Source organism: Poeciliopsis prolifica, unplaced genomic scaffold (assembly GCF_027474105.1).
Source record: "Poeciliopsis prolifica strain line A6 unplaced genomic scaffold, Auburn_PproV2 SCAFFOLD014, whole genome shotgun sequence".
Lineage (NCBI taxonomy): Eukaryota > Metazoa > Chordata > Actinopteri > Cyprinodontiformes > Poeciliidae > Poeciliopsis > Poeciliopsis prolifica.
The window spans coordinates 670,454-696,454 of NW_026562389.1; the positions used below are offsets into that span (position 1 = coordinate 670,454).

The window sequence follows — 26,001 nt, forward strand, 5'->3', positions numbered from 1 at the left end:
ATTCATCCATCCAATCTGCAGAAGATGCTCAATTGAACTACTTAGAATACTATTCTGCTAGGCATGGAGTCTTTCTTCTCTGTGACCAAACAGTGGAGTCCTATCTGTGAACACTTCCTATAGATTTGGTGCAAAGTGCAGCACCTGTTGGCTGGGTCTGCAACTCCAGTCCTCGAGTCCCACTGTCCCGCAACTTTTGGATTGATTTCTGCTCCAAACCATCTGACTGAAATAGCTGAATTGTGTCAATTGATTTGATTTAGAAGTTTTGCAAAGATCTGGTCATTAACCATTCATTTGATTTAGATTCCTGTCCTACTGGAATTAAGCTACACTTTCTGCCAACAACAAAACAGCTCTTGTGTTTGTTTCACAAAGACAGTGTCGTTTTTAAATGCATCTCTGGCACACTATACTCCCACAGCACACACCCTACAAAATACTTTGGAGGACATAATTGTAAGAGTTGTCCATACTAATATTTGGTCCTGTCTTCCAAAGCCAGAATGAGAGCCACTTCACTCCCTCTAAACATACTAACCTAGTTATATTATTTTATGTTTCAATCTTCTTTTTTAACTTAGGAAAAATGGAAAAAGTCAGGTTTCTTTAGCCTGATCTTAAAATGAAATACAGCTTTCCAGTAAATACAAAACAAAACCAACAAACAAAAACTATACCCAGAGTCATGCAATCAGATTTGGTAAATACGTTGTTGTGGTGATCTTAGAGAAGAAGTAACATTTTTTTCTTCCTAAAATGAAAGTATGATTACTTTGACATTTGTGGTCACTGGTTTGCAGGCAGCTCTCCTCTGTTTGCAGGTCGACAATAACACACGTCCAGCTGGCAGTCTGAGCACTTCATGCTTTAGGTTAGCTGTGTGCTAATCACATGTCTGCTGACAGGTTCAACATGGTTTTTCTTTTTACATTAATTTGTAAGCTGGGGTACATGGAAACACAATGAAAGCACATAGGCACCATGCTGCCTCCATGCACACCAGGAGCCTATATATATTACACAGACACATGCTCATGCATATGCACGGAGCACAGAGGGAAAAAAAACATACAAACAGAGAACCATTGTGTTAGAAAATGTCAAATCCGCTCACTTTCCCTCGAGGTTCAGTGTCAGATGAGATTTTGTTTCTTTGCTGAACACTGCACAGTTGGTCCCGGCGTGATTTCGGCTGCAAGTGTGTGAGATTGAGAGCTACAGAGAAGAGGGGCAGTGATGAGATATGTTGCATAAGGGGGTGCAGTGGAGTGTGAAAGAGAACAGGTGGCTCCTTTTTCTGCCATCTAGCTTTATGTGCCATCTTCCCTATTGTGTCTCTGTGTGTGTGCGTGCGTGTGTGTGTGTGATAAACAGTGCGAGCCCATTGCCTTGTGAGTTAGGATTTATTATGTTACCTTAATAACATATCTCCATAAATGTGCTGCCATGTTCTGCTTCTCTTTGAAGGTGTAGGTTTGCTTGTTGCAGAGCTATGGTTGGTTTAGAAACAATTAGATGAGACAACAGAGGTCCAAAGAGATGATTCTCCAAATGTCATCCAATTAACAACCTATCGTGAACACAGGACAGAACTCTCTCATGTTGTCTGTCTCTTCATTTCTCTCTGTCTGACTGTTTTGTTCTCAAATAATCTCTACTCTCCTGAGACAGACCTGTTCGGTGACTAACATTTGAAAAATGGCAGGTTGTGTCACACACTCGCTGCCAAAAAGAGCAGAGTGAGTTGCTCTCAGTGAAGTCTCTCTGATATCTGTCTGTTTTCCTGTACTCCTCTTTCAGATCAGCCTTCCAGGCCGGTGGTCCGGACTCGGCAACAGCAACATCAGCCTCGCTCCAAGGGAGCGAAGGGTGGTGCGGGGAGCGTCAGTGGCACAAGGAGGGGACCACTATAACCAACACCACCCCTACCACTGTCGGCCCACTGCTGCTGCGGAGCGCCACGCTGCCAGGGAGGAGCGCCACCACCAGGGAGCTGGGAACACTTCTGGCAATCTGGCTTCTGGCTCCTCTGACCCGTCCTCCGTCCAGATCTCATCCACCGCACCAGCCCAGACCAGTACATATCAGCCCCCGTGTCCCACCTCAGCTTCACCTCCTTTATCCAAGCAGCCTGAGAGGGTGTCCTCCTCCTCTGAGTCCTTAACTCCAGGAGGAGGAGGAGGAAGTGGAGCGAGTCTGTCCGGTGGGGTGAAGAGAGGAGGCGGGGATCACCATCCACCAAGCCTAATCCCTCGTGCAGTCGGGGCCAGCGCTTCTTCGAGCCTCCACAGCCTCGCAAGCAGAGGGAGCTCCACACAAAATATCTCGTCATCAGACCGGGCCTCGCCAACACCTCCCACACCTTCGTCAGCTTCCTCCTCTTCCTCCTCCTCCTCCGCGTTCACCGGCCGATTAGGACAACCACCTCGCGGCCCTCTGTCTCTGCATAGCTATAGCCGGAAAAACGTCTTCCTCCAGCATTCCCTGCACACGGCCGAACTGCAAGCCCTCACACAGAGAGACAGTTGAGGATGCCAAAAAAAAAAACAACCAGCCATAAGCAGCCATATCATCAGCTTAAGTTATCATAAGGGTTCATATTTAGGAGAAAACATTTCTGCTGCTTGCGTTATAGTCGCGCCAAAGTCACCCTTAAAAAAATAAAAAAATAAATAAAAATCCCTCCTCCCATTGCGCTTACAATCACTTTGCAATCCAGACCAGCCCTTGATTCACTTGTTTAGAAATCTGCTTGATTTTACACATGCTCACACACACATCAGGCGGTGAGATTGAAAAAAGGCACTCACCCGTCTATCATCGCTCCCACGTCGTGTCATGCTGACAGTTCAGATGAGCTTACGCCCACAGACACACAAACTCCACACAAACACAGTCACCCACACTCAAACTCACACTTTGACACAAAGACATCGCCTGTGATATCTCTGCTCGGCCATCTGCACCAAGCAGCACGGCGGTGAAGCTGAATGAAAAGACGAAGTTGTCTGCATTGTTGAAGCTCAGTTCTTTATTGGACTGCAGGTAACAGTGAACCCATTTGCTGCTGAAGAACTTTTGGACCCGACTGTGATTTTTGCTCGTGACTGTGTTTTTCTCAACCTGCCAAATCCCACGTCGAATCAAATCCTCATTCCTCATCGGTCCAGGTGAAGAGACTGCAGTCCTTGCAATACAGCATGCTTTTCTAACATTTTTAAAAGAAGAAAAAACACAGCCGAGAGTTTAATATGGCAGCAACTTAATTCTCATTACAACGCAAAGTCTCAGTATGAACTTTCATGTCAGTGTTCTTAAAAGGGAATCAAACCAGTCAAAACTTCCATGACATTAATTAACCTGTTTGAATAGTCTTTTTTTTTAAAAGAAGAATTTTTCATTGGAGAAAATGACTTGTGTTCTTTGCTCAACATTTTTTAATTGCAGGAATACAAGGTTAAGCTGTAACATACATTATACTGGATGAAATAATGAGTCTCACAAAAATACTAAAGCTAAAGTAGAATTACATTTTAAATTTCAACAAACCACAACCTTTATAAGCTATTGTTATAATCCAGTTTGAAAAACACAAATTACAGATTTTCCACAGAAATTCACCAGAAATTCAAACAGCTCAGGCTTGTGATAAAAACCTGAGCTGGTTATTGGCAGCAGATGAATATGGGTGCTTTGTTGAATGACAGCAAACTGAATTGTACTGATAATCACATTAAAGGGATAGCTTGGATTTTTTTTTCTCTTAAAGTTACCCTTTGTAATAGTTCTCTTAACTTGCTGTAGACAGATACCATATCACAGTGAGTTTGTAGAAAAGTAAACAATGCATAGAAGGATACTTCCTACAGATGACATGAAGCCGAGAACAAAGTTATGCAGTTTTCATCACACCGGTGCGAAGGTGGGAACAGTTTGGCTGAACCATGTACAGCCGTTAAATGCCCTCATTTGGGTTGAGGATCAGCCTTTAATTTAAGAGAAACCTCACAACTCAGCATTCCTGCCATGTTCAAAGACAAAGTGCCTGTGCCTTAGCCATCAGCAGGTCATGACAATATGAATTCCTGACATAAACTGAGCTAAAACCCAGGTCTATGGCCAGATTGTGAATATTTAATGGCAGTCTTTTGATCAGCTGATGAACAGTTTTTCATAATTTGTTTACTCTGATTTTTTTTTCCACTTTTGCTCTTCTTTTTGAACTTAGAGCCTTGTAAAGATCAGCACAGATTGTGTAGATTCTGATCCAGTGTTCTGCATTGTATTTCACTGATTAAAGCAGTTTCAATGTGAGCATTTTAAATAGTTAAAAATCAGCAAAAACAGGGAGTGCCTGAGTAATTGTCAGTTATTCACTTATTTGGGAATTTGTTTTCTTTTCTACAAACTTACTGTGATATGACATCTTTCTACAACACCTGAGAACATCACAAAATATCACTTCATAAATCCAAACTATCCCTTTACAGCTGAAAGAGAAATGTTTTTGTTTTTTTTATATAATTACTTGCATAAGGGAATCACTTAATTGGGTTCTGTATAAATAAGGAACTAAATGTAAAAAAGTTGTATATTTACTCAAAGACTTTACAAAGCTTCCACCCAGTTCACTTGAGTTCACGCTGTTTCAGTTTAATGATGATATATCATCGTAACAAGACTACCATCTACGTTTCTTTTGTCTAGAAGTCGTCTAAGCGACATGAAGATTACTGCCAACATTTACTGACTCTTATCTTTTGGGACAAGGTGTGTTTCTGAACGACTTTTTTTTTTTCTTGTTAACCGAACTGTATAACAATCTCCTTGGTTCACTACAACTGATGTATGTTTTCTTTGAACTGACCAAATCCTGGAACTGGTCTTTCCCCCTTGGCTTTGAGGTAAATGGATCCCACAAAGTCAAGCAGGAGGTGGGAATTTGCACTTGTTCTTGGTGCGAGCGAGTAGTTCACTGCCGCCGGCATCCGCAGACTGGTGAGATGTTGGAGCGGTTGTTGACCTTGTCTGTCTCTAAATAGCACCTGGCTTGGGGGGGACCTGTGTAAATGATGTGTGTGTGCTGTAATACACACATCACGAGGGAAAAGGTCCTGGTAGAAGTGAGGAGAGGCTTGAAGCCCAGCGGCTCTGATCCTGGTGGTGGAGGCTGCAGGTCTGCTTGTGGTCCGTTTCACTCAGACAACTCGCTGGTATCTTTTGATTGAAATGCCATTGTTCCCTCCAGTTCCTCTCTCCTGTTATTTTTTGACGTGCATTTTGTCACTGCTGGACTCCAGCATCTCGCCAACAGTCTCCTTCCTTTCATCACCTCTCTTTCTGTTGGATCTTCTCCTATCCTCATCTCCTTTTCTCTCCCCTGCTAAGTCGACTGATACAAACCTTATATTGTTGTATAAAGCAGCGTTCTCTGGGTGCTGGTGCACACAGCTGTGTTGATTTTAACACCATGTTTTCCAGCTGAGAGTGAAATAAAGACAAACGCAAGTAAAACATGAGCCAAACATTAGATGCCTCATTAGTTTGCAGGCAATCCTTCTGTGTCACTGGCTGACCTCTTTAGTAATGCTTTTTTTACATCCCTCACTGCTGCATGTTATAAAGCTGTTGACACCATGTGAAATATTGTAAGAGTATTTAACTGCCCACACAGGTTTTATTTTTGCTCTTCGTTTGAATTGGCTGTACTCGTTTGAGCGGCGCCGAACAGCACAGCGCAGAGGGAGGCAGCTGGTTGTTTCACAACAGAAAGAGGCCACATCTGACATGCGAGTTCAAATCTGGCCTTAAGGTCTTTTACAAAGTCATATTTTTTTATTTGTTTCTAAATTGAAATCATGAACTGATGGTGAGCTCTTACTGCTGGGAGTGGACAAACTTTATGAACCTCAGTACATTATTTATTTTTTATTAAGATGTTGTACATTTAAGACACTACAAGTCTCGGAAGATTATTTTGTTGTTTTTTTGTTTATGCTTTTGCCTTATTTAAATGAATTGCCATAGGAACAGTTTTCTGAAAGCGTGTTGGGACTTACAGGTAAGGTAGCAGGCATGACTATAGTAAAGATTAAAAAGAAAATGATGATAATAATGTAAATGTTTCATGCTGTTCTAAACTTTGTTTCCTCAGTAATTATTATTTTTTAATTCCTGTAATAATTAGATCGAAATGTATATTTGTGCATAAATTATTGATATGTTGACGTTACTTTTATTTGTTTTGTGCTTAAAAGAATATATTATGATTCTTTAGTCTGTGTCTGTTAGTTGGGATTAAGGAAATTAAAACATGAAAGCAAATATATTTTTCACCTTTCAAGTTTCAAATGCAGTCAAAGGTCTGACCGATAACCAAAGCCTTTCAGGCCTTAGTGATTAAACAGAAAACAAAGAAACTCCATGTTGTTTTTGTTGTTGTTTACATCATCTTTGCTAAAGATTTATTTGAAATAGATAACTTTGCTGCTGTATTCCATCTAAAATACAGGTAGGTATCTATTAAAGCTGCTGTTTTAAGGACAATTGGGGAAATTAGTATTAAACATGCAAAAATTTTAATTATATATTTCTGATTTGAGTGTTGATGTGGAAACACACCATATGCCTGTAGTGACCCACAAAGTCGACCCATGTATCGCTTACTGTGATTTACTCTGCAATCAAATCTTGAAGGTTCATGGGACTTCTTCTCCAGTGGCGTTAAAAGGAACAGCAAACCAATTTATTTGTCAAATACAACACAAAATACTTTGTTTTTATATGAAGATATTTATTGAGGAATAAAAAAAAATCCATACCTTAATAGACCTGTGTGAAAATGTGATTAGGAGCAATCTACTTTCATGTGAATTGCTCCCAAAACCTGCAACAACTGCAGTCAAAAGTTCCCAATAACTTGCCATGAGTCTTATCGAGAAGAAATTTTGGCCCACTCATCTTTGCAGAATTGTAAGTACTCTTTATGTTTCCTGGCTTTTCAATTGGTTCCAGATGATTGACTGGGCCAGTCAGATGAAAAAGATATCAGCTTTGAAAAAGATATCAGCTTTATCTTTTTTATTTCAAACCAATTAAGACTGACTTCGTTTGTGGGATCATGGTCTTGATCCAGGAATCTGCCCTTATGTTGTCTTTATATTCTTAAAAAAAAAAATTCTTGTATATTTTTCCATTTTCTGTTCCATTTTGCTATATAAAGTTTGTCTCTACCATAAGGTAAAACGGTTTTCCCTAGACCATGATGTCCCCGAATCCAGCCAGTTTTAGTTGTAAGATGATGTGGTGTGCCATTTCTCTACCAAACATCCAAAGAGAACTCACCTAAGCAGACTCAAACCTCCCGGTGTTTGAAACCTTTTATAGACCAACACTTTGAACTAAACAATCTGATGGTAAATTGCACTTATAGGGAGCCACATTACATTGTACAGTAAATACTGACATATCTCAGTGTTTTTCTTTACTCTTTTCCTGTTTGCATCTTCTTTTCTTCATCTAATCTCTCTGTCATTCCACTTTATCACATACAACGTAATGTATGAAATTGTGCATTTCGATCTTCTTCTTGTTGGTTAGTTGGGTTGCTACCAACATCCAGTGTGTAATTTCATTTCACAGCTTTGTTAGAAATGTTTTTACTGAAGAAAACTTTGTGTTCAATACTTGTTTTCCCCACTGCAGATGAAATCAATGAACAGATTCATACTGTGAGCCTCTGAGCAGTTAGACTTGATACCTTTGACGAACAGCAATACATCCATGTGGATGAAGTTCATTCTAACATAATGTGGTCATTTGAACTGTTTTCAAACTGCACCTCTTCAATAGGAAGTTGATTAATGGATTCATCTGTGGCAAAGATACTTTGCTTTGTATGCATTCAGCTCAGTTTTTGTTCAACTCACTTTATATCACGGGCGTTTGTTCACGACAAGTGTTTTGTCAAAACATTTTTTGTCCACTGTGTCCTTATTGATAATATTTAATACAAATAAAATGAATAAAAGCCAAAAAAAAAAAGTAACTTTTTGTATCTACTTTTCATTGCATTATCAGCTATATGTGCAGAATGGCTTAGATGTCCTGAAGCAATAGGAAGCGGTTGCACAGTACATTCCTATTAAAAGGCGCACTTCAATAAAGCAGCAAATCTAAGGGACCTGCTTGAATGTATCAGGCAGCATAGACTTTACTGTACAAATCTCTAAAGGAAAGAATGAAGAAAGACTCAAAGCAATGAAAAGGAAATCTCAATGGCCATCGCTCCAACAGGCAGCCTTAGAGGAACTTTTTTTTTTTTAGTTGTTAGATATGAGAGGACTTAAAGAAAGATTTCATATCACAGTGGGTGCATACATAAGTTATTTCTACCACATTTAAAATAATCTCCTAAACTATTTAAATGTATTTCCATTTGGCAGTGACCGGAAAGTATGGAAGTATTTAGAAAATCAATTACATTAGCATGAGTTTGTGGGCGCACATGTGTGTGTTTGCTTGAGTGTGGGATGCAGACTCTGTTTACCCCTCAGGGAGGACCTGTGCATGCTTCTCGTTTCTGGACTCACTCAATTAGTGTTGATGTTCTGACTGGCTGGCACACACAGGATTCGAATACAGCAGGTCTCCTTCTAAGTTGCTGTAATTGATATGACAGAAGGTCAGCACATCGGCAAACACACCTCTGATTAACAGAGCTTTAAAAACACAGAAAGATCACCCAGTCAAGACAAATGTTTGTTTAGCTGATCGTAAATCCTTTCCCTGGTGTTAAGATTTGCATTTCTGGAATCATGCTGTTTGTAATTCTAGTAAAAGTAACTCACCGGTTTATTTGATGGCAGAAAATGAATCCTTAGGTAACACAATGCAAACAGATGAATCTAAGGACAGATTTATTTGTTCTTTTGGGGAAAAAGAATAATTCTTCATGATTAAGATGCTGCTAAAAGCTTTAATGGTTAGTGAATATAAATATGAGTCAAAGATGTTTCAGTGTTTCTTTATCTGTCTTTGCATAACAACACAGAGGAAATAAAATGCACACCAAGACGAGCTGGACTAAAGCAGAGCATTCTGGTGGGACTTCATCAGAGACCGCCGGCTGAATGCCAACGACACAGACTGACCTGTAATCTGAATGAATAAGTTGCTGATGGGAATGTTTCTGTCAAGTACGCAACATATTTAACCAGATGGCGGTTGTCTTTCAAAAAAATATTTTTCTAATGTATTTATAATGTGTTGTCTGAGGGGCTGATTTTTGTGTTGGTTTTGTTTTTTGACTCATTTTTGTGTCACTTTATGTTGTTCATGGTCTGTGTGTTCCTTCATAATGTTCATTTATGTAGCTGTTTCATTACGTGTTTCTGTCTCTTGGCCTTCTGCTCCCTTCATAAGTAATCTCCATCAGTCAACCAGTACAGAAATAACAAAGTTGTATTTATGGGGTTAAAGTGGAATGGCTTTTCTCTTTGTTCAGTTTCGGATTTATGCATCTCGATTCGTTATCTTTAAAAGTTCACACACCTTAATATGCATACACACTGAAACTCAGGGCTGCTTCAGCAGGTACATCTTTGCTGCTGTGATACAAGCTTATTAACGTAGCATTGCTACTGTGAAGGTGTAATAAATGACTGACAAAATATCAGTCAGTGGATATTAAAACAGAAAGTGGTGCCACCAGGAGTGATGTTTGTGTTTCAGGCTTATGACATAACAGGAGGCTTGTACCTGAAGATACCGCAGAAAGTCGCCCTGGCTCAGTATCTTCTGGTGAGTGTTTCTGCTGCTTGCTTTGGCTTACAGTGGCTGCAGTTTGAAGGTAGAGTCAGTATGTGTGTGTTTCGGGAACAGTGGGTGTTCCTGCCCGACTCGGAGCAGCGCTCCCAGCTGGTGCTGCCGCCGCCTGCCCACGTGGACTACAGAGCTGCTTGTTTCTGCCACCGTAACCTCATCGAAATCGGTTACGTCTGCTCTACCGCAGAAGCAAATATCTACAGCCAACCTTATTTAGACTTGTTTATTCAATGGCAAGGAAAGTACACAGTGCTCCTGGATTGGCTATTTTGCCATTATAGTCAACAGCATGAGAAGTCGCATTGCACCTTGGTATTTCAGCTTTCTAAGCTGCATTTTCAGCAGAAAATTTTATAATTTGGAGATATATTCCACAGCAAAAATATGAATGGGTGAATCTGCAAATACTGAATCTGGAATAGGCGGTGACTCATTGTATATCCCCCTAATGTATCCAATTTCTTGTCAGATTTTTCTCATATTTATGTTGCAATTGGTATTTACTGCTGCCTCCAGCTGGCCTGCTCATTTATATCAGTTCTGCTTAAAAACATTTTTAAGCAATATGATGTATCCTGCCTGATACATCATATATATGCAGTTAAGCAGAAAATGATTAATTGCCATGTTAGATAAATTGTTCAACAAAAAGCTTGTTTCTGATTGGAAATGACTCTGACGTTTTTCAAAAGACAAGAACGTACAAGAGTTATTATTTTAGACAAAAAATAATGAGCAAGAAAAGTTTTATTGGTATTTAAACAAACAAACCGTTCTTATATTTTCATTTGTTTGCCTTTCTCCATTGGCAGTTTCAATAATTTGAGATTCCTTGCCATTATCCTAATCTTTACCTCTTTCTCAGATTTTCGTGTCAGATTTAGGTTTTCTTCACGTTCTGCTCTCTCTCAGTGAGGTGTTTCCTGACACGTAGGTGAGATGAAAAATGTATTTATTTTAACTGTCATTTTATAAATGTTTGCTTATGGATCTAACCGTCCATTGGAATGTTTTTGGCTGGATCCCTCAGGATTGTTTCGTGTTGCACTGTTTTCTCAACCATCTTGATCAGTCATAGATGAAAATGTGTAGGTGTTTAATTAATATGCCAGCGATGACTCTGTTGCAAAATTGTATTCTGGCAACATGCCTAAAACCAAAAACATACAAAACTCATTAACATCTATTTTTCCTTAAAAGGAAAGAAAATGAATCAAGCGCTATCTGTTTTCAAAGATACTCTCCACTGTCTCTCTCTCTGTATATGGATTTGATAAATATCTGGTTGCTATATTTCCCTCCAAATAAAACTTCTCTAAGTAGAGGGATGAGAAAGCAGAATTGTTTACCCTAAAATGTTCAATATCAGATTTATACCCCAACGCTAATCTCATGTTCGGTGTTTAAACTTTGTACAGTACACATTTTGTGACATTTACAAGTTATTTCATCCTTTCCCCCTAAGCTTTCATTTCCAAGCTGGCCAGTATCGGAGAGGATGTACTGGATCCATTTGCCATCTGTCACTTGCTCACTCCTCTGCCTTTCCTCCCTATGTTTCTCACTGTCATTGTCTCTCTTTGCCTGTCTGAGTAAATCACTCTTGTTGTCTCTTCTAACTGTCCAAGGCTAACTTTATTATTGCATTAGATGGCCAAAAGGCTGTTATATCGCTCACTTTGCAGCAAAGGCAGATACACCAGCACCCAGCACAGCTTGCAGTCTGTCCCTTCTGGTACTCAGCCTTCCTTCTCTTCGGCCTGAAGTTACAGATCTCTCACTCTCTTGCTTGCACACATGCAGACACACTCACAAATCCCCCCTTACTGTAAAATCAGGCTTTTTTTTTATAGGTTCCAGGCATTTGCCAGTAAATTGGAGTGGGTAAAATAAACACAGATTCTAGAGAGGCTAACCCATAGCTTTTTCAAAGTCTGTACTGGGTAGTTTGTCCATTCAGTTAAAAAATAGAAACATATACAATATTCATTTCACACAGAGTGGTATGTTTCAGGCATTTACATCTGTTATGATAAGGGCTTACAGCTAATAAAAACCCAAAACATAGTTTCTCCCAAAATTAGATTAGCACATAAGACCAATAGGAAAAAAAAAATGCCGACATGTTGGACTGCTAAAAGGTACGTGATGAAATATTTTACAATGTTCTTGTACTTGACAGTAAACAAGTACAAGAACTGGAAGCAACATGGGTTCTGTGCCTCTCCACTCCTCCTCCAGAAGAGAAACTGTGACTTCCAAACAAAATGTAAACTTTACTTTCATCTGAGCAGAAGACTTCAAACCATTGAACAATAGCCCAGTTTAATCTTTTAAAGAAAAAAAAATCAAGCATATAAACATCACGGTTCTAAAATATGACCTATTACACATTAAGACATATATATTAAAAAATAAAACACAGTTTGAACTCACCCATGTTTTGTTTATATATTTATTTTAAACAACAAAACACACCCCATACCAACATTCAGTCAGCCAGCAAATCTCACCAGACCCAAAAAGTTGGGCCAACTAAAGTGCAAACAGCCAGCCAACGGATGCACATGCACCACAAACAAATCTGAAACTGCCAGCACCACCCAGACGGCCATGCCACAGCAGACCACCGAAGGGAAGAACGCCAACGCAGCAAACCGAAAAGCACCACAGAAAAGTCACAGCACACACCGTGAAAGAGGCAGCACCCACTCCCAGACCCGGAACCACCAGCATCCAGGCCAACCAAGCAGCGACTATAGAGCCAAACCAAGTAACAACCTCCCAGGCCAACACCACAGAAACAGCCATACCACTATTGCACCATGCATTTGAAGGGACACGTCTGTGATTTTGTGACTGGAAAGCAGCTTAACACTTTGGGCTTTTATGTTCCTTAAGCAGCATCTAATGCTTGGTCTTTGGGTGTATTGCTGCCATCATTTGTGCCCCTGAAGAAAATTGCATTGTAAGGAAATTATCAATGTTACTCTCCTCCACTGCCAGCACTTTTAATGTGATTTATTGGACTACATGTGCTCAACAAGGTTGAACAGAGGTTACTGTAACCCAGTGGCAAATAACATGCACGCTCTAAGATAAAGTTCTTCTGTACTTATCCTCAGATATTACAAAGTGTTACTTTTAGTCAAGGATTTAATTCATTCATTATTTTTAGAATTGCATTAAAAATAAGAATATATTTACAATATTCCTTATCGCTTAGGACAATGTAAGCAATTAATTTAGATTTCCTTAAGGGAGTCTCTCCAACTCTGAAATAGTGAGACATATAGGCAGTTTTCAGCTGCCTATATGTCTCACTAATTAAACCCTCACATCTGATTGGTGAACCTGCACAGTAACTCAGTTGCCGACCAATCGCATTTTCTCTACCCTGGTGAGTGACTGATTTGTATGGCTTACAGATAAAACAAACATCATGTGACCACGAAATTAAATTATGATATAATCATTTGTAAAAATTTAAAGTTTTAAAATGAAGGACTGCGAAGGGAGACCTAAAAGCTACAGTTTGGTAGCGTCCAATCAGCAGTATGAATGAAAAAAAAAGAAAAGATTTCAGAAAAGAAAAAGAATCGAACATCAAGACCTGAATGTAGCCTTGCTTGGTTATTGGTGAGATTACTTAGTAAGGTGTCCAATGCTCCCTCAAACCAAGCGCCAGGAAAATTGGTCAAACTATTTTTGTGTTCATTATGGGGATCTTCTAAACCACACTTCAAAGAAAAAAAATCGGAAGAAAATAATTAAAAATACAATTTTTTCACAATAAATGTGAACTCATTTTTTTTACTGATTATTTTAAGAATCATATTTTATATTTACATTGCTTTTGGTAGATCATTTACTCTTATATTGTTTGTCTTCATTTAACCTTTCTAGCAACTTCTGCCTGTGGAAAGCCCACCGCGAACTTTTGATGGCTTTTGCTAGCTGTGACTTTGTTCTGACACGTCAATTTTGCAGAAAATACTTTTTTCCTGTGTTGAAGAGCAGAGAATCATTGCGTCAGGTACTTTTTGCAGGTTTGCAGAGTGCCCATGTTCACCGCTGCACAGAGAGGTCATTTCTTTTGTGGTCAGAGAGCGAGGTGATCTGACAGAATTTGTGAACACATCCCATTATCTATGGATCAAAAAAAAAATTTTTAATTACCTGAAACAAACATTTGTGATTATATGTCTCTGATTGTATTTTATCTTTAGGTCGCTAAAACTAATTTGTCTAATATTGTTATGTCCAAGTTTTAAATGGCTGACAATAACACCATTGAATGAAAGATTAATGATTTTTGTTTTTCAGAAAAATTCTAATTACCACCAAGTCTCATGTCTTGACCGATATGTCGCTTGAAAAGCAGTAACCCTTCACACAATAAACCAAAGACTACATTACATTTGTGGTGACCAAGAAAGAAGCCTGAAGATTTAAATATCAGTTGTTCAAACAGGACAGCAATCACCAACATGTCCATTAAATGTAGTTTTTGAATGGCTCAATCAATTAAATGGTTTACATTATCAGCTTCTGGAACGGCTCTTCCACTGAGAATGTCATAAAATGTGGTCGGCTAAAAATCAGTGTCATTTATGTGAACTGGCAAAGTAATACTCGATCAAATGGATGTGTTTTGAACACTGATATATAATTGTAACCATTTTTTAAAACATTTTTGGCATAAAAAAAAAGTTCATCTTTATTTTCAAACTTAAACACCCAGTTCTCATTTTCAAAATATACTGATGTAATATTTTACTTAACTATTCCATCCTAAAATGGAAGAGTTGAAATGAAATTCCAACTTTACATAACATTCATGAGAATGATAAGTGCATGTAAACCTTATAGTTCTTCCTTTGTAGAAGTAATTTGGAGGACGTGTTACAAAATAATACTTTGATTTTACAAAAAAATCAAATAGATGAGATGAAAGGCGTGCTCTTTAAACATTCAACAGCACAAACTGAAGCACAAGCAGAAAAGTTTCTGTTAAACTTTCACACATTCATCATTTTTGCTCGTACTCATAATAATTAAAATTGTGAATATTTTACTTTCTTTCAGGAAAGCAAATATTACTGTCATTAATTAGGAAGCATGCTGAAATGTCTGGTTCCCATTATGTGAAGCAGTTTTCCAATCCCACTGTAACATTGGATGAAGGGACACACACATCTTTGAAGATGCTGCACAGTGTGTAGTTCCCTGCAGTATAATTGGTGCAGCTTATCTACAGCTAACAAAGTCTCTCTAAAAAAGAAAAGTGAAAAATCAACAAATTCCGGTCCACTGCAGGGCGCAGTATCGTTGGCCTTCCTTTGATAGCAACATTTCAAACATGTGGAATAGGCAGTATACCAGTGCTTCACTTCCTAAACCAGAGTTTTAGTTACTGTCTCCAGAGGTTCAGTGACACTTTTCTTGTTCGTCTCTGACTGAGTCTGGTTATTCAGTCTCTCCTGACCTGATTTTGGTAATAACAAATCTTCTTTAAAACCAGCCTGAGGAACAAAGATTGCTTATTTCACTTCACCAGTTAGATTTCAGCAACTTGTTAATTGTGCAGCTGATTTTGACCTCAAGGTTTTCATTAAATATCCCTGCTCTCATCAAATATTATTAGTCATGTTGGCATGAGAAGCTCTCCAAGTCTCACTGTAAATTTAAGAGACTCTTTTCCTTCTGGCCTCACATTATAAGGCAATATAAAATGTAATATGGGTGTTATGAAGTTTGTCAAATTAATCCAAAACGTTTGTCTTTCCATGTAAATTACAGTCAGATTAGTATAATCTCTTAACTCTTGTGATCCATAGTTCCAAGAGTTCAGAGGATGAAACTTAACCTTCAAAAATATTTCTGCAAGCTACTTCAAAAAGACTACAAGACTTCAAGGCTCATTGGAAGCAAAATAGAAATAAATGATGTAATCAAAAGCATTGTCGGTAGGCCTCTAAGACACAATTGTATTGAGGCACAGATCTAGGGAATGATGCAAAAAAAAAAAAAAAAAAACTTTCTGCTGCTCTGAAAGTTCCAATAAGCTCAGTGACCTCCATCATTCAGAAACAGAAGAAGCTTAGAACCAGCAGGACTTCTGGAGCTTGCCTAAATTGAGCAATCGGGATAGCAGGACATTAGTCAGGGAGGTGACCAAGAACTTGATGGTCACGCTGTCAGAGCTCCAGTGTTCTCTGCGAAGATGATAACCTTCCAGAAGGACAACCGTCTCTGCAGCAATCCTTCATAAAAGGCACATGGCGTCCCGTCTGGTGTTTCTCAAAAGGCTCCTGAAGACACTCAGGCCAAGAGAAACAACATTTTCTCTTCTAACTATCTCTTTTATGTGAATGGCAAACATCATGTTGAAGGAAACTGCATTACACCCACATTGAAGCAAGGTGGTGGCTTCATTATGCCATGGGGATGTCTTCACCTTTAACTAATTTTCTATGAGAAACAAACAAACAAACAAAACTACTTGTATAAATGAAAGTAATTTCAAATCTAAATCTGGTGTGATTATGTACAAACATTGATCTGAACTGTCTGGTGAAGCATGACCACCTCTCCATTCAAGTGATTGGTTACCATAGGGACTTAACTCACCAGCACAGCCTCACAACAAGCAGTTTCTTTCTGAAACAACAGGCAGCATTAGTGAAATACACTTAAATAACATGTATTTATGAAGACAGGCATAACTATGCCTATCTGCCGGTCGCAGACCCTCTGCGAAGCAAAGTGTCATAAGGTACAGGTTTATACAAGGCTAACCATCTGTATAAATGGCAGAGGAAAAATAATATTGACAACAGCATCATAATATCACATATGCTTGTAGACTTTTCTCAGTCCCGCAATGTCAAACTCACTCTTAATCTTTTTGTTGCAGATTTTTTCTGTTTCCACCATATCGTCTTTGCGGACAAAATGTTCAAATGCTCCCTGATATTCTTGTTTTGCTTACAAATATGTCCTGTGATGAAGACAGTGTTCACTTAGCCAAAAGTGGGTCCTAATGTTATGCTGGTGCCGTGCATATGTCACTTAGAAGTTCTCTTAGGCAACATCAATGAGAAGATTTGGCATAGTGCAATAACTGACATGGCTAAGCATGTTTTGCAGACTCTCTGCTATTTATCAGCTTTCTTTTCAAGTTTTGTCAGTTTGCATCATCCTCTTTGTTGCTCATCACATTTGTGGGTCCTGTCAGCCTCTCAGTGTGTTCTTCTGCAATCCCTCTCTGATCCAGTGCTAGAAACCAGAGGCGATTTTGAAATGACTCAAACTGTTTGCACAGATCCGCAGCTTCACTCTCAGCTTTGCCTTTCAGCTTCGCCTCTGTCGTCTCACTGGTAGATTTTGGCTAACATATCTGTAATACCTGTGGTACATTTAAAATAAGCAGCTGGCCTAACCATTTACGAAAGTTTACATGAGTATATTCATCTGCCCTCCTATTGCCCACTCAGAGACTCTATCTGCTCTGCGATACCAGATTTCTGTGAGTAGAACACAAGTCAAATTTAGCCTGGCCTTTTACTGGAAGCAGATGGGATTGTATTATGTTGAGGATACTGTTATCCACCGATGACTCTTCCACTACCCACTCTACCTCCCTGCTCTTTTCCACCTCCACTGAGCCAAAATATGAACCATAATGGGACTTCTTTGTCTTATAAAGAGAATCTGGTGCACTGAGGAGCCTAATCCTGCTAGCAGTATATTTTTATTTTTATTTCTTCCTCCTCATGCCCTCACCATCTTTAACCACTCAAACACCATTTGCTCCTTCAGTTAGCATGAAATAAATTTGACAATGAACACTCCAACAGCTCTTCCTTTTATTGTTGGATGTGTGAATCCCATCTGCAGAGGCTTCATATTACAATGTTTCACACACAACAGGATGTGGAGACTGCAGTTTTATAGTGAATAATCTGCAGTGTCTCAGCCAATTGTCATGTCTCATTTGTCCCCTTCACATCTAGTGCTTAAAATATAGAAGTTAATCAATCAACCAACCCATCAATCAATCATTTGATTAATCAGTTTGTCATACCACACCACTTTGACAGAAAAAACAGATCCAGTTTATGTCCAGAATTAAAAAGATAAATGAAAAATAAAAATCTACCCACTTCCATAAAATCCAGTTACATAGATTAATCAATCCTGGTTACATTTTAATGGAGAAAATTTGTTAATCATTTCACTTGGTTAAATCATTGATTTAGCTACCCTTTCTCGCAAAGGAGTAAAACACAAAGTGTCTTAAAGAAATTGAAATTGGCAAAGGTGAAAAGAAACAAGAAATTCCCAAAATGAGAACAGTTTTATGAAGGAGAACTTATTTTTAAATATATCCAAATAATTATAGAAGATGAACAAAAAGTCATCTCCAAGGTATTGCACTGATGAATCTTGATTTTGCCTTGACCGAACAAATAAAAATTCAGAGACGTCCAAAATACATCTAAAAAGTGCTCTTGACTAGTGTTTTTAGGTCATCAGGAAACACGGCAGTATATTCATGTGCATCATCAGCATAGGTGTGAATACTAATGCAATACATCCAGAAGAAAACAACCCTCAATGGCAGCATATATATGTTGATAAATGAGGGACAAAAAATTTATCTCTGTCATAAACTTCTTATGAATTGGTAAAGGATTTATCATCTGTGAAATGAGAGTTGAACACAAACCCGGGGATACAAAGATTTTAATCTGTCTGAGTACCTTTAGTAGAATGGTGTGGTCAGCAGATCCAAAGTCTGCACTGAGGTGAATTAATACAGGTAGTATAACTTTGATATGATCCATTGTGCACCTTAGATCATTCAAAGGCAGGTTTAAATATTTCTGGAAGGTTTTGAATGTGCAAATAGCAATTTATATGATTGTTTTTTACAACTTTAAAAAAAACAAAACATAAACTTGGTCACAGATTACTCAGCTATTTCTCATCAAATAAGATTTAAAGGAGGAATTATATATTTTCTGGGCACATAATGACATTGTATATCACAATCACAAAATCTCAACATGAAGTGTTGTGCAAAATGCTGTATATATCAAAAACAACTCAAATTTGACTTTGCACCATAGCCTTGTCTCAAACATTAAAATCAGCTTCTGTCTCTTTAAGAACCTCTCAATGTGGGGTTATGGGGTAAGATTGGGAAGGGTTGAATATTTGTATTTGTGTTCTGAAAAAATAATAAAAACTTTAATAATAAAAAAAGAGAACCTCCTGCCATTTCCAACTCTTTCCTCTTCCTTAAAGCAGCCAAGAATATAAAAAAAAAAATACTGAATGAGTCTTGGCCAATAAAAAATAAAATAATAATAAACTTATTTTCTGTTTAAATTCAAAATAATTTTCAATAATTTCAGCATTGCTCTGTGTAGAAATTCTCCACTCTGAGAGTGTTGTGAATCTATTATATGCTGATGATTAGACCAATTGTTTCTATCCATTGTTTCTATCCATTATAGTGATAGAAACACACGACATCAACTGGTTTTCTGACGTTCATGCAGAATTGCAAATACATTTGGTGAGCTGAGTGAGACCAGCAGTCAGACATCAACCTATTTTAGGTAAGCCATGCTTTAGATTGATGATTCTGCATCTGCCAAATATCATTGCCAGAATATAAAAGCAGTAAAGAAAGTGAGGAAATTATGATAAATGGTTGTTTTGTAAAGTCTCAGAAATGAGTCAGTGCACCTTTGCTGTCTGCAGACTTTCAAACTTAAATTTTGAAACTGAATTATGTTGTTTGAATAACCATGAGCATATTCTAGCTTGTTTCAAGGCTAGATATATTAGATAATTAGATATGCATGTTTCCAAAATGTACATCAGCTTTCTAAAAGAAGGGCTTCATTTTGTCTGGGGTTTCCTTTAAAAATAAACCAATTGCTAAAAACAAAGTCTGTTTTGTTTCTGATATTTGAGTTCTTTCTTGTGTTGCTTTATGTCCTGTTTACATACTGTTGCGTTGTTCTCTGGCCCTTGTTTCCTTAGAGTGTTATTTTGGTTTCTCTTGTGTCAGGTTTCTGCTGAGTTCATTGCTGTTTTCCATCATATAAATTACTCTCCCTGTCTTCAGTGTTGCAGAAGTGTTTTTAACCCTAAAGCCTATTCACATTTTATAAGAACCACAAATTTCAATGTATTTTATTTTAATTTTATGTGACTGGCCAACACAACAGAAAAAAGATTATTGGCCTGACAAATTATGAACTGGGAAATCTGAAAAGTGTGGTGTGCTTTTTTGTTGAGTCCACTTGAGCTAATACTGTGCAAAAGCACATTTTCTACTGTTTTCTGGAAGTCTTTTTGAGTATGTCTGATGGGCCTTTGTGCCATTTCTCATTTGCAAAATAGTTTACTCTTGTGATAGATAGCACTTATCAAAAGCAATTTTCAAGTTTTGCTGAATTATTCACCATTTTGACTTATGTGTGGAGTTGACTGGGAAATTCTAGCATTTGAATAGACTTTGATCTGGACAAAGGGTGTCAAACTCCAGTCCATAAAGGAGAGTGTCCCTTAGAAACAACATCCCCCAAGCATGTTACAAGCATGTCACTAGTAATATGACCCACTGGGATCACATTACATCATGCTTTACTTTTCCGGATGATGTCGAGTCACATCTAGGCGGGCATTCAAGCTTTTAGTTCTGCTTTCATCTGGCCTGAGCTTTATCTTTCACATGTTTGCTGTGTTTTCTATGGCCAGTGGCCAAATGCAAATAGGACTGCTAATGGCTTTTGTCAGTGGGATTCCTCTTGTCATTCTACACATCAGTTTTGTGGAGATTTGCTTTAAATTTCAACAAGTTATTCCATGTGAGCTGCGGATGTCTGCAGCTCCTCCACTTCTTGTGGATCTATTCTACAACGCAGTACTCTGGATTAATCTACCAAATGCAATCACAATAAATTATATTAAGGTTTGTGGTTTTACTATGACAAAATGTGGTTTCATCATATGTCGATATTACTTTAATCGAATTATTAACCCTGCACAACAAAAAGAGGGATCAGTCCAGTTTGTACAAAGTAACTCAGGGAATAAAAATTTGCTTATTCTACTTTAGGTGTGTATTGCTTGAGTAACACAACAGAGCTCTGTTTCTCAGAGCATAAAGTGTGATACAGCTTTTCTCAGCTAATCATACTTGAGCATCCTGAAACAATAACTCATAAGTACAAATGTATTAAATAAGCAACTGTGTGTCTTTGAGCAGCTGCTCTGGGAACACACAGGCAATATTTGGAAAGTTCATCAACAGCCAACTGCTACCTTTGAGGCAGTGGTGTTCAGTTCCACACACCAGATTTAAATCAATGGATCGTTAACAAGCGACTGCAGAGTTTGATGTAATGCGGAGTTGGTAAATCCACCATGGAGCAGGGAAATAAAAATTGCATCATGGATCAGGGCTGAAATTGGACAGAGCTGCCCGTTATCAAGTTTATAGAAAAGCTTGCTGTCTGATAATATGGTGCAAGAAATATTTGTACTTAATTAAAAAGAGAAGGAGCAGAGGTCTTGTCAGTCATTCATAAGGTACAAAATTAAAGTTATGGCCTTTATGTGTGGCATTTAGGAATGTTTTTTTTTCTGCTCTGTATTCAGTTGCTCATTTCTACATTTTGTTGCTTTGTACATGTGACAGTGCAATGACAATAAAGTTGAATTCTATTCTATTCTAATTTCAGCTTTTCATTAAAACAACATTTATTCTGTAGAGCCAATGAATGTGTCTGTTTTGGTCTCCATCGTTGCATTGACACACTGCTCACATCTTGGTTTCATGTTTTTGATGTAGTGTGCTTTTGTAGAGGTGCCCTGTTTTCCTTTGACTGTTGCTGGATCACTGAGTTTTGCCTGTAGCTTTTGGTTTTAGATCCTTTGGCTTGCTGTTTGTTAACCTTGGATTTAGGTGTTTCCTGGTTTTCATGCCTCAGTTTGTTTTACGAAAGGCATTTAGTTGATTTCATTCCACTCGGGTTTTAGACTGCTTTTGGGTCCATCTGCCATGAACTTTAAACAGTTGTTGAAAAATTTAAAAGACAGAAAAAACAGACTGGTTCAGAATTTCATCAGACGTGTCGCTGTTAAGGTGAGTTTTGCGGGGTTTTTTAAATATGTTTTGATAATAAAGAAAATAGAAAAGATAGTGTGAGTAAATGTGATGCTTGTTTAGCACATTAACAGTTGGCATCCCTGCAGTGTTATTCAACTATACGGTAATTAATTCTATTTAATACTAATATGTTTATGTTTCAAGTACATACATTGGCCTGTTACTTATAAAATGGGTGTATTAAAATATTTGAGTCTGGTTACTTTTTGTGCTCCAAAAGCTGATTGCTAATTACAATTTCTGCTCATGTGAGGATATAATTTGTATTTCTGTTTTCGCCTTCAATGATTTTAGTGTAAACTGAGGAAAAGTGATTGCTTTTGAAACAATATTACAATTGGGCTCAAAACAATAGTCAACATAAACGTGTTATGTTTATTTACTATTGGGACAGAACTGAAACAGAAAAAACCCCAAACAGATAGTAAACAACAAATGTCCCCTCCCCTTACAATCAAGTGGTACGACCCACTCAGGAGCTTCTGCCATTTAAGGAGAACTGAGGCAGCTGGGATTTTCCTTCTCGGCTCTCCAGCAGCAGCTCCAAAGTAACTGGTAACTCTCAACAAAAAGAACTTGAGCTGTTGTGTGTATGACTTACCAAAAAAAAAAAAACATATCAGACATTTCAAATAGTTAGTTGTTCTGTGCATTCTAAATAGTTCACTAAAGAGGCTAGTGAGAGTAATTGGAAATGAAAATCTGAACTATCAACAATCTTTGAATTAATTTTAAGAATGGAAATTGAACTGTGATGAAGTGTGTCTGAGGAACAGCAGGAACAGGTGTCACAGCCTGATTATGACCCCAGCTGAAAGGCTTTGGGTCGTTCCACCGTAAACTGTCTACAATTTATGAGAAGTGTAGAATGGCCAAAGGAAAATTTGATCAGATTATCTACTTTTTAAGTGACCAATACAGTTGTTGCATGATGAAGTTTCAATCTTACACATGTTGGATTGGTGCTTAAGCTATTTTAAAGATTGCCTAGCTAAAAACTGTCCAAATGTATATGAAAAGCTGAGGACCTAATATGTGGCCCTGTCAGATTTCAGCTGGAGGAACTGTAGAGTTTTGCCCACTTTGCCACATTTGCTAAATATTCTGTTGAAAGTGCAAGTTTTGTCTCTGCTTTTTGGAAGCTTAAGACATATTGCTGATTTTAAGTTTATCAGTTTTTTCACATGCAGCACTTTAGCTATTTCATGGTTGCGATGTGTTTCGATCAACTTGGACCCCACTTTAAAAGACTTTGTTTTACTTTACATGGAGCAATAATCAAACACACAGAAACATTATTTTCCATAATGTTCTCTTCAGATCCTCCAGTTTGTTTGTGTTGAAGGAGAGGCTGGCCATGCAACACTCAGGGCTGAAAACTAAAGGCAATGAAATACTTGGCCCAGTGGCCCCCAGATTCAGAAAATCTCAAACCTAGAAATGTATTGAGTCAGTGGTTACTATATTCCTTAAGCGGGTTGAAACCAATTATTGGACTGTCTTTTCATTATTTTTGTTTGATCATGGTTTTGTTTTGTAATGAAGCCCTTTTTAATTGTCATCATTTTAAATGTCCTCTAAACCAGTGGTCCCCAAGCCCGGGGTCGTTCTTTAATTGGTACCGGTCCCTGGACCAATTGGTACCGGTCCGCGCAAGAAATAATTATGTAGGCTACTTCTGTTTTATGTATTATTTGAGTGTGGAGGATCTTTTATTTTGAAAAATCTTTGACCGGAAGCTTCGCCACGTGTAGCCCAAGCAGGCTGCGCAGCAGCAATACTTCGGGTGTCATTGTCTCTCATCACTTCCAGCTGGGAGAAACGAGCTCAGAGCTCCCATTTAAAATGTCTCGTATCTGATATAAAATCAGTTCAGCCGACAGAAGAGAGAAAAGAAAAAAACAACAACAACCCTTCTTTATCCGCACCGGCAGATCATTTGTCTGAGGCACTGAGCGGAGAAATCTGTGTTTTGCACCCGGAAGTTACGGACATTAGTCGTTAAGTGAAGGAGTTAGTCGTCGTCATGAGTTAAAATTTTCAGGAAAGTAAAATGTTCTTTTTGTGGCGCATCTGTATCTTATTTTGAAGGGATATGTAAACGTTTGGGTTTGGTTCACACGGTACGATTTAAGGATTGTCGGTCGATTTTTCCAAACCTCTGTGACCAAAGTACCGATAAAAGTCCGACAGGTTCGATCGGTTCGTGTTTCCAGCCACACGGCAGGAACAACACACCACGAGAACCGATTCCACTCACGAACATCTCGATTCACGAAGACAATCCAGTAACTCCCCCCTCCCCCCAGCATACCATACGTTAACTTTGAATAATCAAACCCGGATGAGCATCTAGAAGCAGCAGTGATAGTTTATGGACTCATTTTAAGCGATAAAAGGCGTTTGATAAAATGGAGCAGCTGCTCTATTTGCTGCATTATGATTTGGTGGTGAGTTCTGTTTTTTCGTAGTTAACATTTTTAACTGAATAATCATAACCATATATGGTAAACACACTGACCTTTACATTTCCACGTATCACCTCCGATGCCCACCGGATTCTCAGTTGCCATGTCAACTGTTTGGGATTCATTTCCGTTCTTACGTCACCGCGCTTTCTGATTGGCTGCCTGTCACATTCAACGGGCTGCGTTCTGCTCAGTCAGGGAAAAACCCCACAGGCTGCGGTCATCGGGCCAAGACAACGTAGAATATGCCTGATTTTTTTTTTTTTAGATCGGGCATGTTCAACACACCGCCACGTAACACACCGCACTCTGCAGCACGTTGTAAGATCGTCATAAAGGAAAAATCAGGTCCGCGGTAACGACTGCTCTAAACATGTACATTTCTTATTGAGGTAGGAGATGTAGGTCTTTTTTTTTTTTTAAAGAAGGAATACATGGTTGAAAAAGATTAACATTTTCTTTTATGACCCAACTTTAAGAAAGTGGTGAGATTTTTAGAGAAATGCTGAACAGTCTGATGACGTGAGAAATTTGTAACTGCTTGAATTTGTGCAACAATTAACCTCCTTAAGAAGATGTGCCCGTGTGCCATTTATTGAGTTTTTATTGTAAGATTGTGTGTTTGTGTGCATAATGTGGTTCCTGGCTGCAGCAGCTGTCGGGGGACCACCTTAACAACAGCAGGCTCATTTGCTGCATGATTATCGACGGGGCCCCCTACATTTACAGTCCAACCATATGACTTTGATGCAGACACCCAGTGTTTCTTGTTCATTATGATTATACCAGGCTGGTGTCCTACCATATGGCTTCCACTTGCTCATAATTCCAGGTCTGTGCAGATTGTGTGTATATTAAAAAAGTGATCCAGTGTGAGGGGCTCGTAGGTAGACGAACTTATGTCTTCTTAACTCTCAGCTGTTTGGAGAAAATATAAAATTCTGAAGAAAAACACAGTTTTTGGGGGATAGTTGGAGAGTTATCCAATGCCTTCATTAGTTGAATGAATAATAAGACAATTGTACAAATGCACACACATTCACTGTAGCCTGAATAGAAACCTGCATGTACCACCAATCTGTCCTAGGACTAAAGGGTTGGACATTTATTTTGGGTTTGCTGCAAAGTCAGTGCAACTCTGCTGTGCTAACATGCTCAATTATTTGCCAGAAATTATTTAAACGTGGCTGCTTAAGTAATTGGTCAACCGAAGAAAGCCACATGGTTTGTCAAAGTCTTTTTGTTTGTTTTTTTAAATGAAAATGCTTTGAGCTCTGGATTTGAAATATCTTCCAATATGAACTTAAATCTTAATCTGGGGTGCTTAACAATGATCTTATTTAAAATTGCCAAAATATTGGCAGATTTTGTCAGCCAATAATTTTAAATGTGATCTCCCTTTGATACTGAGTGACTTCTCTTCACAACTGTCAAAAAAGGGGAAAAAACAAAACAGCCTCCAGGATCTAAAGCCCTACAGAGAGATGAGAAAATGAAACTGATCTGTTC

At 38.4% G+C, this 26,001-nt stretch overlaps 1 protein-coding gene and 1 long non-coding RNA gene across 4 annotated transcripts in view; one reads left to right on the forward strand and one right to left on the reverse strand.

The window, feature by feature from the left end:
- The window catches only part of ccser1 (coiled-coil serine-rich protein 1), a 132,824-nt gene extending 129,788 nt beyond the window's left edge, over window positions 1-3,036 (forward strand). For 2 of the 3 annotated variants that reach the window (XM_055039678.1, XM_055039676.1), the window contains exon 11: window positions 1,804-3,036. In XM_055039678.1, coding sequence (XP_054895653.1) covers window positions 1,804-2,532 — 729 coding nt within the window. In that variant the 3' untranslated portion in view covers window positions 2,533-3,036. The remainder of the gene's footprint in view (window positions 1-1,803) is intronic. The other variant, XM_055039679.1, reaches the window with a different exon arrangement.
- Window positions 3,037-3,121: 85 nt separating this feature from the next.
- On the reverse strand, window positions 3,122-24,613 carry LOC129366080 (uncharacterized). The gene is made up of 3 exons (XR_008606582.1): window positions 24,546-24,613; window positions 8,595-8,665; window positions 3,122-3,211 (listed from the first exon to the last, which is right to left on the reverse strand). It is a non-coding gene; the product is annotated as an uncharacterized LOC129366080 (long non-coding RNA).
- Window positions 24,614-26,001: the final 1,388 nt, after the last annotated feature.